At 32.3% G+C, this 12,031-nt stretch overlaps 2 protein-coding genes across 3 annotated transcripts; both read left to right on the top strand.

Annotated features, from left to right (window-relative positions):
- Nucleotides 1-896: 896 nt before the first annotated feature.
- Nucleotides 897-6,231, top strand: Bm10177 (Conserved hypothetical protein, putative; the record flags this gene model as incomplete). 2 transcript variants are annotated; one of them, XM_043077543.1, is made up of 14 exons in its annotated part: nucleotides 897-1,037; nucleotides 1,419-1,544; nucleotides 1,734-1,859; nucleotides 2,096-2,270; nucleotides 2,798-2,967; nucleotides 3,105-3,203; nucleotides 3,606-3,716; nucleotides 3,873-4,004; nucleotides 4,257-4,379; nucleotides 4,581-4,667; nucleotides 4,791-4,929; nucleotides 5,287-5,420; nucleotides 5,572-5,731; nucleotides 5,993-6,231. In XM_043077543.1, 14 exons carry the CDS (start codon nucleotides 897-899, stop codon nucleotides 6,229-6,231), a joined length of 1,962 nt encoding a protein of 653 aa, XP_042933477.1. The 2 variants fall into 2 exon arrangements, with proteins under 2 accessions (XP_042933477.1, XP_042933476.1); XM_043077542.1 differs by having other exon boundaries at nucleotides 4,257-4,429; nucleotides 4,550-4,667.
- Nucleotides 6,232-8,231: 2,000 nt separating this feature from the next.
- On the top strand, nucleotides 8,232-11,197 carry Bm7328 (putative salt tolerance protein; the record flags this gene model as incomplete). The annotated part of the gene is made up of 8 exons (XM_001902554.2): nucleotides 8,232-8,417; nucleotides 8,510-8,675; nucleotides 8,768-8,880; nucleotides 9,609-9,785; nucleotides 9,996-10,133; nucleotides 10,390-10,553; nucleotides 10,749-10,851; nucleotides 11,192-11,197. The coding sequence occupies 8 exons, from the start codon at nucleotides 8,232-8,234 to the stop codon at nucleotides 11,195-11,197; spliced, it is 1,053 nt and encodes a 350-aa protein (XP_001902589.2).
- Between the last annotated feature and the right edge of the window lie 834 nt (nucleotides 11,198-12,031).

Here is a 12,031-nt window from a genome sequence, read left to right as displayed (position 1 = left end):
TTTTTTTTTTTTTACAAAGCACGTTCTTATGTTAAAAAGAAAAGTTTTCTATATTTATTAGTAGGATATTTAATCACTTCTAGAGGATCAAATTAAACATTGGAACATTCAATTTTTATACTTCTCGGTCTGAGCAAAATAGTGTTGCTGAATTGCAGCTCACTCTTCACACTAAAAGCAAATAAAATGATCAATTTATTTGAAATAGTTTGCTCGTAGTACATGATATGCAGTGTAGCGTTTAAGGGTAAATCGATACATAATTTATCAAAAAAGGAAAGAGATAGACAAATGTTCGTTCTAACTTAATTTTTAATTTTGTAACAAACCATTCAGATTGATAACTATATTTTATGATTGGTTCTAGTATTAAAATATAGTTTGGTTACAAATAAGTTTCATAATTTATGTGAATTAAAGTGATAAGGAGAGTGTTGCTATTGATTTTGATAAAGTTTGATTAGACGTGTAAAAGATGTTTATTTTCTTGTCTTTTTTGCTTGTCTTTTAGCATTTTTACCTTTTCCTAAAACTTTGTTCCTTTTATCGAAACTTTTCGTTATTTTATGGGCTTTTTTTCATGTGTACAATATTTTAGATTCTTGCGACACATTTATTTCGATGGATTTAATGGTATGATTTGATGAGGTATCATAAGTTTCCATAAGAATGTTCATGCAAAATGCTTTTTCCAACATTCATGTCATTATTAAAAAATGCATTATACAAAATGATCGGATGCTTATGATTCATTCACCAAATTGCTTATGATTCATTTACCAAATTCAATTCTTGACTCACGCCTATGTCGTGTGATGCAAACTTGCAAAAGTCAAGAAATGACATGCTTATTGCTTCCTCATTTTGCAGTTATAATTTGTATTGTCTAATTTCAGATGGCAATAAAAAACGAAAATGATGGTAAAATGATGTTTACTGTCATATTTATTGCTTCCTCCTTACTGATTTCCACCCATTGTTTTACTGCGCTGAAACATAATTCTCTTGGTGATATTCTTAATGATGATACAATCAATGTAAGTTTTGCTTTTTTTTTTTCTAATTTTGCAAAATGATTGCTTAATAGGTGTAATTGATTGGGTTCAAATCAAAACCACTACTAGCTTCTGCGTAAGTAATGGGCTTTCATGATACTATCGTGTATTCTTAACAATATATTGACCGTATGTTCACTATCAGTGAGTAGCATACTTAAGGTCATATTTTTCGTCGTCTATGCTGGCATTGTCCTATGGTTATGACATTTGACTTCCTCAAAATCATGGCTGCTAAATACAGTCCTTAAAGTTGAAATTGATTTGAAGTTATTGTAATGTTTTATTTGGTAGTTATTTCCAGCAGTAATCGGATAAGTTATTTCACAGACTATTTTTATTTATGATGTTTATTATTTGCAGTTGAAAGATTCATCTGGTGGAGCAGGAATAAAACTTCCAGCGAAACCGGTTTTTCTGAAGAAGCATGGCATTGAAGGCCTTAATTATAATCTAGACAATAAATCTCGCCCATTCATTTACTGTGATGTAAGTTTTAAACATGTGCAAAAACAACTATTAATTCTATAGCAACAATTTAATTTTGTTAGGTTTCTCTGTTTTTTATTTTCCAGTCTAGGTATTTTCATGAAATTTCAGTCCATTATGATGTAGTTTACATACAACCATTTGGCAGAAATGTATTTTAAAAAAATTGCTCCACAAAGAAGTTTCCAGTTTTATGATGTTAGTTCGTGTGATCCAATGGAACGGAGTTGTCCGACTGTGAAAATGTGTTATGCTTCTGTAAACGATCATCGCTTAGGTTGCATGGCTGCTTTGGTAAATAACTCGTTAACACGGGTAACTTTTGTATTCATTTTTTTTCTTATCTCAGGAAATTTTCTTATACATTTTTTATTTTACATTTGTTCCATCTATCTTTGAAATTCAAAGAGAAATTTTTTGATGTTTTGGAACTTTTATTGCTTCAATGAAAACATAGAAATTTAATGATAACAGTAAATGTTTAAAACTTCAAATTGCTAATTAGATTTTTAGCTATATAAATAATAAATATAAATTACTTTTTTTTATAGCAGGTAACTTTGAAAGGGTGTTGGATGCATGATGGTAATTTGGGTAACTGCGACAATAGCCAATGTATTGCTGACGAACGACCGACTGGACATGGTAACGCTGCATTGTTCTGTTGTTGCAGCACTCACTATTGTAATCGACGTGTGCAATTTCCTCCACAACGCGTAGCCACTTGTAAGTTTACATATTATTACATACCATTTAATGTGGAGACATTAAATTATATAGGTAATCAAATGATTTACCTATTTCCAATTTTTCTACATTCATATTTGAATGAATATTTTACAACCGTCGCAATATATTTTGTTCAAGTTGTTTATCACTTCCGAATTACGGTGTTGTCATAAATAATGCATGATATAATGTTACAGGGGAGTGGATAGTTATAGGGAATTCAAATTCATTGCATTTGTATTTGATCATTTCAATATGTTATTTAAAATGCATATTTTAGTCTTTCTCGTCATATTTGATCTGTTCAACTGCTTGTGAAGGGGGAAGGGAGGGAGGGGAGGATTTCGATTATTTGATCTTGAAATAACAATTTTTCTCTTTCAGGAAACACCACTTCCATTGATCCGTTTATTAATCAGAGTTTTGGGAAAAAAAAAAATGTAGATAATAAAAAATAATAAGAAATGATAAAAAAAGAGGAAAAAGGAAAGTATAAATGATTTGAAAAAGGAAGTTTGTTTTAGCACCACCAACTACTGTAGAGCCAATGGAAATAGAAGATCCAGCATTCTTTGGTGCAGGAAGCAGAATGTTTGCTATTATCATTCTTGGTTTTTTTTCTATTTGTGCTCTGGCTTTATTTTGCTACTACAGTTATCGAGAATACAGAAACAGTCGACATTATAAAGAGAAGGTTGTAATTAATTATGCTTCTTTTTTTTTTTTTTTTTTTTATTTCTGTTTTAATGTTAACTAAGCATTGTATTGGAGTGTATTGAGTATATTGAACAAAAACTATTGCTTGCTCAAATTATTTGTTTTTTGCTTCAGGCTGCCGATGCATTTTCAATGCCCATCGTTGGTGATGCGAAACTGCCTTTGATTGGAGCCAGAAAAGATGATAACCTAAAAAATATTACTAATCTTGAGGTGCGTTTTCTTTCTTATTTTGTTTGAGCACTTTCAATTGTCTCTTGTCTAATGAAGACTGATGTACTGAATGGGTGTGATTAATATTTTGTGTACTCAAGGTATCTCAGGTTATAATAGCAGAGAAATCTTATTTTAGATGCATTGTATCTGTAAGTCTTGATTTCTTAGAATATTGTAGTACAAGTAAGAACTTTTCCAGGACAGAAATCCTGTCATTTGTTTATACTTTATGTGCTAATTGAGATTATTACGTAGATGTCTATAGATGTTCTTAAACTCTACCAGTAGTAGTTAGTGAAGAAAGATGATAAGACGAAAGGGTTTCTTCGGGATTTCTTACTTTGAGTGCTAGTATGAAAGAGTTTTTCCTGTTCTAATCTAACTGTATATCGTATGCAGTTGGTGGCTCGCGGTCGATTTGGTCAAGTATTTCGTGGTGTGCTAGAGAATGAAACTGTTGCAGTAAAAGTTTTTCCATCTGTTGATGTGAATAGTTGGATCGTTGAACAGGTTCGAGTGTCTTATTCTTTCTTCTTTTTTATGTTATTCTTTGAAACACTGTAAAATCTTTTCTTCTCAAAAATTGAAATTAATGCTAAACAAAAGTAAAAAAGAGACCTTAACTTAAATCTTTTTGCCGAAATTTCATCTCCAATTGTCTTGCAGGAAATTTACGCTATATCTTCTCTTCGAAGACATAAAAATATATTGCGGTATTTGGGTGCGGAGGTTCATGGAAATGATTTCTGGCTGATTACAGAATTCCACGATAACGGTTCACTGTTCGACTTTCTTCATGTAGGCTGAATTTTTTAATATTTCTTTAATCCTATATTTTTATTAGATTTCATTATCTTAGTTCTCAGTTGGATAACTTCTATAAATTTGTTATGCTTAATGGTCATATTTCAGTCGCTGTTTAAAAGTTATTTGGATTTTTTAATATAGCATTTAGCTTCCTTATTTTAATCTTTGTTTTTTTTTGTAAAGAATTTTTGCCATCCAATTGCTTGAAATTTGTGAACGTTTTTTCACTTCACTATTTTCCAGTTTCGCATTTTGACCCTACAAGAATCGTTGAAAGTAATAGCTTCAATGTTGAGAGGGTTGTCTTTCCTACATGAAGAAAAAATGATCGATGGCGAGCTAAAACCTTGTGTTGTGCACCGGCAAGTTTATCTTCATTTGCATGTTACCATTATAAATTGTCAAATTTGTTTTTTGTCCGCCTTTCATGATTCTTAATCCAGAAGTTTAAAAAAAATTATAGCTTCTGTCAGAACATTGAAAAATCTTTTTTTTTTTCTTTTTCCGTCTGATTTTATAAATTTATTGGGTTTCAGAGATTTTAAATCGCGAAATGTACTTTTGAAGTTTGACTTAACTTCGGTAATCGCTGATTTTGGTCTAGCGTTAAAGTGTGAAAACGGTCAAATGCCATCAGATGAGAATCATGGACAAGTGAGCAATATTATTATAAATGATCTGTTTTGCAAACAGATTTTGTAATAGTTTTTCTTTCCTTAGCTTATAGATTCACTGATATTTTTGTGAAATAGAAACTTTTGGCTATTGAATTTGCAGGTAGGAACGCGACGTTACATGTCACCGGAAGTATTAGAAGGTGCTACCGAATTTACAGCGTTTGCTTTTCGTCAGATCGATGTGTATGCTGCTGCTCTCGTTTTATGGGAAATTTTATCGCGAACATCAATGGATAAAGGTAAGCTTTAAAAGATTTATGCTATGTCGCTCTTGTTTAAAACCACTGATTGAACTTTAAAATGTGAAAAGAAAAACTGTCAGATATTCAAGCCTTTGTTGGTATTTGATTTCTACTAATAATTATTTTCGAACATTTGTCATGTGACTGAATTAATGAAATTGATTTTGTTTATTATTGGCTGGTGTATATTTCCGTTTATTTAGTCATTACATTTAAAAAACCACATCATCGTGCACCTGACAATTCTTTTGGCTTCTTTTGTTTCTAAAATCCTTCTGTTTGAAATGAATTGCACAGAGTTTCTTGTATGTCACATCATCATTGTACATGCTTGATCCTTTGATAATATTTTAGATGACATAGTTGGAGAATATGAACGACCGTATGAAGCAGAAGCTGGAGTGCAGCCAACATTGCATGATATGAGACGAGTTGTTGCTGTGGAGAAAAAACGACCAAGTATTCGTGCTGCAGTCATGGAACATAACGTTTGTTTTTTGAATTTTATCGATAAATCTAATAGAACAGGTATTCTATTCTCTCTATATAATTTCTTTCCATCTGTGCTTTTTCAACTTCACCTTAATTTTGGTCATCCAAGATTAAAATGCTTTGGTGATTTTATTCGTGCAATTTTAGATTGGTGGTGTTTTATGGAAGACTGCTGAAGATATGTGGGATATGGAACCGGATGGTCGTATCACTTCTGGCTGTGCATACGAACGTGCCAATACATTATTCATGTCTTATGCCACTAATCTAAAATTTGAGAGTTCCCTACAACCAAAAAATTTGCAAAGTTAGTTTTTTATTTTAGCTTTGAATTTCCAGTTGTCTTGCTATTTGATACCTAAAAATCGAGTTATATAACAGCTATAGCGTATTGATCATTTTTGTGACTGGTTTTTGTGGTTTTTTATGACAAAATAAGTTTTCTGCTGTTCTGGTTTCTCAGCTTTTTATTTTCATGCCAAATGTATTTAAGCAATAATTTTTCAGACAGCAATTATTGCAAGATGTTTAATAATTAGTTATAGCATGTGTGATGTATTATTTTCAGATGTTCCAGTACCCGCATATACACAAGATTGTGGAGTAGCACCTGCAGCACTACTTATCAAAGATGGTTCATTGGGTTCTAATGGCTTCCATGCTTCAATGGACGAATATGCACAAGCTTGTTCTGCACCTCCAAATGTTCGATACCTTCCAACTCTCGATACAGAAAAAGTAATTCAAGATAATATAACTCCCTTATCAAATCAAGCTCCTACGCATAGCACTTTACCGCTATCATGATGATTCGCTTCTATATGGATATATTGTATACAGTTTTCTTCCCTATTTATTGTTTATATTGCAGTGGTCGAGTTAGATGGCGTAGAGTGGTGGTTGAATTTAATCTTTGTTTTTTCTAAATCATCTAAAAAGTGTCGCTGTCAGCTTGCAAATTATAATACCTCATATCCCTAACATATTTATATATAAATATTTAATTCAGCATTTAATGCTGTATAAATTTGCGTTAGAAAAATGTAAATTTAATTTGATCTGTGTTGATATCTGTTGTTTTTGCTGCTGATGATGACACTTTCTAAAACATCAGCTGTAATTTGTTAGCACAACGCTAAACTGCAGTTCTCCTTCTACAACGGTTTTGAAATTAACGATCTGATGATCTAAAAAAAAAAAGAAAACTTATTTATTTATTTATGGTGATGATGACACTTTGAAAATACCAAAATAATTAAATGAGTAAGGAAGCTTAAACAGTTGCTTGAATGAGAAGAATTAAGTAAGAGTTTTCTCTTCCTGAGCTTTTCGAAATTCATTTGATTTAGACAATGGTTGATGAAAATGGGATAAATCCACTCTGTGTTGGTAGTAGTAGCACATATATAGTAATTGACGGATCATCAGTTGTAATATAAAATTTGTATTAACTTTATTGTTCATATATGATTTGCTTCTGTTATTATTCGGTGTACATATTGTAAACTTTATACATAATTACACTCCGCAAGCAGGTATTCTAAATATCGCTATCGTCTTTGCTTACAAAGTAATCATCCTCATGATTCAGAACGGTGAACGGTAAACTTTATCGTTTGTATATTATTTATTTAATCTATCTGTTAATGATTGTAAATTTCGACTTTGCTGTTTTGTAAATTTTTATTTTTCTCCAATTTCTTATTCTTATCTTTCAAAGTTTGCGATGAGGTATGTTTTGTAATTAGCTTTTTATAATATTGGAATCATTCCTTTACAGTTGGGCATTAACTGGAATCGATCAGTATGTTGTTTTATTCCTATACGTAGATTTTAATAGCCTGAATGGTTATTAATCTTATATTTAGACAGTGGTAGGAAGCATGAATGAATAAGAAGATTCTAACAGACTGCTATTTTTAAAAAAATGCTTGGTAGTTGTTTTAATTGTATATAGAAATATAATTAGGAAGCAATTTTGTTGAAAATTCCCTCTCTCTCTCTCTTCCTCTCTCATTTTTCCCTTGTTATAAAGTTTGTTGATTGCTTCTTCCTACATGGTTGAATTATGAAATATTTTTGGAATTTCAGTTTTTTTCTACTTGATTAATGTAAGCTCATCTTCATTCATCCATCAGTAGATGATTGTTATGGATGTAGGAGGCAAGTAAGAATATTGTAATGAATGTAAAATTTATTGCTATTTCGTTTTTAAATTAAATTTAAATGAAACTGTAGATTTGTGTGTGTTTGTTTGTTTTCTCCTCTTTTTTATTATTTTTTGTATGCTTGCCGAGTTCAGGAAAGAGGACAAGAATGAAAAAGATGTGAATAAATTTTTCTGTATCAAATTCTCCGCGAAATGTAGTAGCATTCTGTGAAGGATGTCGGTAATGCAACTATCTACATATGTAATATGGATAATGTATTACCTTAAAAAGAATCGTGTAAATACTGTGAACCGTATGAATTTCATGGTCATTTCTTCTTTTTTGTTATAAGATGGTAATGTATTTTACTACATTTCTGATTTGCTATTCGCATTGACTAATGACCTGAAGTACGTAAGCTTCTATGGTATTCGTAAAAGAAATATTGTGAAATGGATTCTGATTGTCAAGAAATTCCATGTTTTTAGTTTTCGATTGCTCTTAAGTGAAGATAATCGATAAGATGATTTATGTACGAAGACATATTACTGGGTTAAAGGTTTATTGACAAGAGGCATAAAAATTTCTTGTGTTTGACCAAGACTTCGCATATAAACTAGATTTGAATTATGTTACTGTTATAGTCTTGCAAGCAAGATGTCGGCCACAGAACAGATGGCGCAAATGCTAAACGAACTGATGGGTGTAAAACGAAATGCGGATATTGGTGATACGGATGAGCCGGATTTCGACGAACCTGATGTGTGCAAGAATTTTTTAGTTGCATTCTGTCCAAATGAAATGTTCAGGAATACGAAAGCTGATCTCGGTTTCTGTCCAAAGGTTATTCTAAATCAATCAAGCATTGAACATTCTACAATTCAAAAAAAAAAAAAAAATCCGAACATCAACACTACCAGTATCCTCGTTTATAGATTCATGATCCAGCTCTACGACTAAAATATCGTGAAAGCAGTCGTTTCGAGAAATTAGGGTATGAGGAAGAGTTTTTGAATAAAATCCGTCGTCTGGACGATGAAGTACGTCGAAAAATTGAAAAGAATGAACGTCGTCTTGCTATGACACAACCAGTTATCAAAGGTTTGTTTTCGTAAAATTTACAGCTTAAAAGTTTGCGACAAGTTTTAAAATTTGAATTTTAAAGGGACAATATTTCGAATTATCTGTTATAGATGCTTCAAAAGAAGGCGGTGAGGGTGAAACAGATGCACAACGCAGGCAAAAGGAACTTATTTCTGAGCAACAATCCAATCTGTCTGCCAAAATCAACGACTGTATGGAAAAAGTAATTTTTTCCGTCCTCTCTATCGGCAGCCGTTGACGCAGTAAAAGTGTAAAAGTAGCTCTATATATCAAAATCAGGCTTAACTTTTCATATCGATACTTTTCCGCTAACACTTAATCATTCATAATCATGAACAACAATAATACATTCAATGGTTTATTTCAAAATCTCTTTTTTCTAAAAATTTGTTTAGAATTTTATATCGAAAACGGCTGCCATTTGTTATTCTTCATGTTTGCTCTATCCATACATTCATTATTTCGTATTAGTCAATAAATTGCTCGGTTCTTTTAAAAGTGTCTTTGCATGAAACTTGTAAATTTATTCTCTGATTTTTGAATGGTAGATTCTTTGCCTTACAACCATCATTTTCTTCCATTTTTTTTCGCTCTTTGCCTCTTTTTACAAAAATTAAATACCAGTTTGCTCGCATAGCCTTCCTCTAATCGATCATCTCACTGGTGGAAGTCCATTTTTGCTGTTTCCTGCATACTGGAGGTCTTTCTAGGTGCGAAAAAGCGTTTAAAATGCCTTTAAAAAGGAATTTTTTCTTTAGGCTTCCTACACTTGTGAGCAAATTCCGTGCTTTGGAGCCAAAACGCCAAATCGTGTATACCTCAGGTTTCCCATCATATCATTTTTATTGTGTTAACGCGTTCGCTTCACTGCTAATGCTACCACTTAACATTATAGTAAACGTACTAACTGGTTTGTTTTTAATATTAAAGGCCGAAGCCTTGGGGGCACTGGGTAAAGTGGATGAAGCGAAAGAGCAAGTACGACAAGCAGATAAATTCAAGCAAGAGCGTGCAGCTTTGGATCGTTTGCTGGCACAGTCGGCGAATCCTACAAGCCATATTGAAGATCTCGCTAATCAGCTTTCAAAACCAATGGAAGTTTGCCAGGTTGTTTCCGCTGTTTCGTAAAAGCTGTTTTACATTTGACATTTGATGCCGTATCTTTCTACGGTCATAATGTTTAAGTTGGAGAGATTAATTTTTTCGAGAAATTTATTAAGAACAGTAAGAGAGAAATAGAAGTGGTATCACTCTTTCTAATGTTGTGCAGAAACTAAGATTTTACAAAATTTATTTTGAAAATAAAATTTATTCAAGGTTTGTGGATGTTTTATGCTTGTAAATGATGTGCAACAACGAATAGATGACCATTATGCCGGTAAACAGCATATGGCATATGCAAGGATTCGGGCGACAATCGAAGAAATGGATCGAAAACGGGAAGAAAAACGAAAGGTTTGCCACAAAAGGAAATTTTGCAGGAAATTATCTGAAATGATTGGTAGGAATAGTGGTGGTTAATGTCTTCATTTTTCCTGCTTGTATTTATGTAGAATTGGGTTCTGTGATGATACCCTATTTGTGTTTCTAACTCCATTACGGTCTATTTGAAAAAATTAGTTTTAACTTTTGAGATCAGATAATATTATAATTATATTACTATGCAAATTTTGTTAGTGCTAAATTTTTCTGTAATTTATCACTAATTTAGGGAAAGATAGAGCGTGAAGACAAGGAAAGGAAAGATCGTGAGAGGAAAGAACGAGATGACAGGGAACGACGGAATGAAAGAGATCGAGAAAGAGAGAGGGATCGTGACAGGGAGAGAGATAGAGATAAGGATCGAGATCGAAGACGGGATGACAGAGATCGTGGGTATGTCTGTCATCATTTTTTGGTGCCTTTAATTTAAAATGTTCCATTTTTCCGTTACAGTATGCATTTCTTTTTTTCAAAAGGCATGATATACAGGGTACTAAACTTTCTTTGTAAGGTCTAAAATAACAAAATACGGCGAAATCATATTAGATAAAGATCAAAATAACCATTCTAGTAATGATATAATTACAGGCATCGACATCGTTCCCCACGTACACGGCGAGATGATGATCGACGCTACGACCGTCATTCAGATCGACATCGAGATAGAAGAGACGATCGGGATCGGCATAGAGTAACCTTTTGCTAACTTTTATATTTTAGGATATAACAAATCTTGATTGGTGTTCAAAATACTAAGTTTAACGCTATATTATGCAGTGAACATATGTGATATGCATCCGAAAAAAAATGAGGTTTTTAATACATTATACTAGAATTTTTTGCTGTTTACAAAGTTCTCAAATACTTTGAGATTGGAAGGACTTCTCAAAAGTCGAACAGTACATAATGAGAAATGCTTTCATAATTTTCCCGGTATGGGTAGGTAAAATTATAGCAGAGAAAAATATCTGAGCTATCGTATGGCGTCCAGTTGATTGGTCTTAAATCTTCAGAATTGTAAACATTTTCAGCGATGAAAATGGACACGTGTAGAGGGATATAGAGGGATGCATCCGATAAGAAGGATGAAACAATACTACAATGCTACTATTTCTCTTCGGTATTTGAAATGCTTATTTGGCTTTCTTGCTGACATCTTATAGCTATGCGTGTATCAATGTTTTATAATTGCTATAACAAAATTGTTGTTTTTGATATCTACAAAGCGAATGTTTCGTTTGTTCTTGTCTGATTTGGAGGATCGTACTTGTATTTCCGTATTCTCTCCAATCATCCGAACTGTTAAATACGTTTGTTACTTTTTTCTTCTAACGAATTGAAAGTATTTTTTGTTATCTATAACATAATGTTTGTCAACTCTTATCGTTTTTTTTTTTTTGTACATCTGAATAAAAATGGAAAGATTATTTTCCGTAATTCGGAAGAACATGTAGGAAAAGCACACATGGATTGAGATTAGTATTTATGTTGACTTTGAAGTTGTTTATTTTTTTTTAATGTTTGAGTCAAGTCTGTGGGAATCTATAATGAATTTCTTTTTAACTCAATCTTTTTCGCTTTTCACTCTTTCAGTAGTGAATGACCTCTCAATTACTTGCCGTTATTGAAAGATTAAATGAGATTTATCGTTTTAAAATATGAACTATCCTTTGCGAAATTGACAGCATAATTATTTCTGTTATCTGTACTGAATAATAATCTGAAATGTTTTGCATGCAGAAAAAAAGTGATTTTGTTCCTGGTTCTTATTGAGTTTACATGCTACATAAATGTTTCTTCTCAAAAGTGGTTGTGTTGCAGGTTGAACACCGGTTTTCATCAAGCCAGTCGAAGTCCTTTTTCAAGGGATA

This window comes from Brugia malayi, assembly GCF_000002995.4.
Source record: "Brugia malayi strain FR3 genome assembly, contig: Bm_v4_Chr1_scaffold_001, whole genome shotgun sequence".
NCBI classification, from domain to species: domain Eukaryota; kingdom Metazoa; phylum Nematoda; class Chromadorea; order Rhabditida; family Onchocercidae; genus Brugia; species Brugia malayi.
This window is presented reverse-complemented; position numbering and strand designations above follow the sequence as displayed.